The following is a 2,756-nucleotide window of genomic DNA, read 5'->3' as shown; positions in this document are numbered from 1 at the left end:
ATATATATACATACTACACATATATACATATATGTAATACACATGTATACATAGACATCACACACACACATATATACATACTACACATATATACATATATGTAATACACATGTATACATAGACATATATAAATTTCATCAGGGCATTGAGAGTTCTCTGCCCTGTTGTAAAGCAAAATGCACCACAGAGTTAACCCTGGATCTGTATCACTGGGACCTGCCTTGCCTAAAGACTCAGGGATATTTAATGACCACACTGGCTACCATCTTTCCAAGTGTCCAGAGTTGTCCTGCCCTGCTGCTAGGAGGCAGCTGTGAGCCCACGTCATAAGCAGTCACCTCCATTCTCCTACAATTTTCTTCTCTGGCAGCACCTTGTCTAGGGCTGTCCAGAATAAAATTAAAGTTTTATCTATTTGTAGCATACTTTTTTTTTTCATTAGAGTCAAGACGTCACTGTGTCACCTAGGCTGACCTTGACCGCGTTATCCTCCTGTGTAGGATTATAGGTGTATACCACCATGTCCAGCTGCTGGCTTTCATCGGCTTTAACACAGCAGTCCTCCAGTGGGGGCGGTATGCCTCCCAGGAGGCCCTTAGCAATGTCACAGGATAGTTGTGATTGTCATATGGGCGTGATGGTGCCTAGTGAAGTCCGTGGTAAGGAGACAGGAGGTACAAGAGGTCTTCCCACAATGGAGAAAGCCCCGTCACTGTGCCTGGTATCCATGATAATCAGCAGATAGGGATGACTTACACAGTATCTACTTGTGCCAATACCAACTTTCGAGACAACCTCTTCTCGTTAGTCACATGGTCCCGAAGCATAGAGCCAGAGTGAGTGCATTTCTGAAAAGGGGTAGTAGGTATGCTCTTGCAGAGCTGAATAGATATTACATCAAATCCCTAGCAGATGCAGGAATGGTCCTGTAGGTGAATGACCCACTCTCGTGCCCTATCTTGTGGGAGCAGAGGATGTCTGTTAAGTAGTGAAGAATGGGGGGCCTACAGCCGAGCTTTCTTATGAGGTATCATACTTTACAGTTGCTATAAGAAAACGCTATGACTAAGGTATCTTATTTAAAAAAAAAAAAAAGGCATTTATATGGGGCTCCTGGTTCCAGAGGATTAGAGTCCATGGCCATCATGGGAGGGAGCATAGCAACAGGCAGGCAGGCATGGTGCTCAAGCACTAGCTGAGGGCTCACATCCTTGTCCACAAGCAGGAGGCAGAGAGCTAGCTGGGAATGACACATGCCTTTTGAAACCTCAAGGCACACCCACAGTAACACACCTCCTCCAATAAGACCACGCCTTATAATCCTTCCCAAACAGTTCAACCACTGGGGACCAAGCACTCAAATGTATGGGACTATGGAGGCCATATTTCTTCAAAGCACTGTACAAGGGGCTGGGTGTTCTGTTCTGATGGGAGTTTACAAGGAGGGCTCAGCTCTCAAAGCGGATGGCCATGGCCTCCAAGAACACTCATACGGTTGATGGAACATCAGGATGAAGAGTCAGAGATGAGAGTGGGCAAGAGGCTCTGAGGGTGCCAGTGGCCCTGGCATAGCCACTGGATGGCAGAGGCTGGGACTTCCCATGCCCTCAGCTGTGAGACCCACATGCTGTATTTTGCTGCCTGCCCCCCAGGTACTTTTGGCCAGGAATCTTTGGTTTCCTTCCTGGATCTGAAAGTTGTCTGACTAGGGTTGGTCAGGATTGGGGGCACAGCTCATGGATGCCTGACAATGTCTCCTTCGGAACAGCCCTCTGTCAGGCATTTTCTCTAAGCCAGTCCTGTAAGAGCTGTAGGGCACTTGATATTTGCTCTAAGAGCAAGTCTGAGGCGACATCTTCTTCCTGTGTTTGTCCTGGCCCTCTGTAGCACTGAAGCTAGAAACCGGTCTCGTAAGGAAAACATCATCAAGAAGTTATTCAGGTACTCAGAGGAGCGCTACACAGCCTTGAAGAAGACCTTATTAATCACCAGTTCGGTAAGGACCTGAACCCTTCTCTGGAGAAGACCCACAGGAGGTAGGAAAGTTAACACTCAGTGTGGCCAATGAGTAGAAAGACGGTCAGGTGGCTATTTCCAATGGGTCCTAAGTGACAACGATGCAAGGACATTGGAGTTCTCACGCACTGCTGGTTGGAATGAAAGCTGGCACAGTTGCTATGAGGAGTGGTGTCGTGGGTTTTGTAAAGATCAAATGATGGATGGTGTGACCCAGTGATTCCTAGGTATCAGCCAAGAGAAACAGAGGCACTTCCTCACAAAGACACGTGTGTATGTGTACACTGGAGATGACCCAGATACAGATAAGTAGTATGTACCATGTTGCTACAGTGCTAGTCAGGAATGAAAAAGAATAGATGTGAGGATTTGGGGGCGGGGGAGACAAAGATGTTCAGGAGGCTGGTTTGGGGGTGATGCGAAGGTTCTGGTTTCTGTGATGGAGGCCACACAATGCTGAGCACACGTCAGAAGTAAGAAGTTGTCTGTGATTTTTGGATGTTTGAACACAGATTATCACTTAAAACCAAACCCAAACCAGGCACATTTGATTCAGTGTGCCTTGGAGAAGCTAACTTCCAGAGCTGGGAGTGGCCCAGTGTGTAAAAGCAGGAGAAGTGGAGTATAGACCCCCAGCACCCCGGTAAAGAGCCAGGCATGGCTGTGCACCTATAACCGGGTGGTGTTAGGCATGGCTGTGCACCTGTAACCGGGTGGTGCTCAGATGAAAAACCAGGCAT

General features: G+C 47.5%; 1 protein-coding gene across 3 annotated transcripts in view; it reads left to right on the top strand.

The window, feature by feature from the left end:
* Efcab6 (EF-hand calcium binding domain 6) overlaps positions 1-2,756 on the top strand; it is a 203,569-nt gene that overhangs the window by 121,028 nt on the left and 79,785 nt on the right. For all 3 annotated transcript variants that reach the window (XM_031351264.1, XM_031351255.1, XM_031351274.1), the window contains one exon: positions 1,888-1,996. In XM_031351264.1, the coding sequence (XP_031207124.1) occupies positions 1,888-1,996 (109 nt within the window). The remainder of the gene's footprint in view (positions 1-1,887; positions 1,997-2,756) is intronic.

This window comes from Mastomys coucha, unplaced genomic scaffold (assembly GCF_008632895.1).
Source record: "Mastomys coucha isolate ucsf_1 unplaced genomic scaffold, UCSF_Mcou_1 pScaffold11, whole genome shotgun sequence".
NCBI classification, from domain to species: domain Eukaryota; kingdom Metazoa; phylum Chordata; class Mammalia; order Rodentia; family Muridae; genus Mastomys; species Mastomys coucha.
Note: the sequence above shows the minus strand (reverse complement) of the source record. Positions and strands in the feature narration are given on the sequence as shown.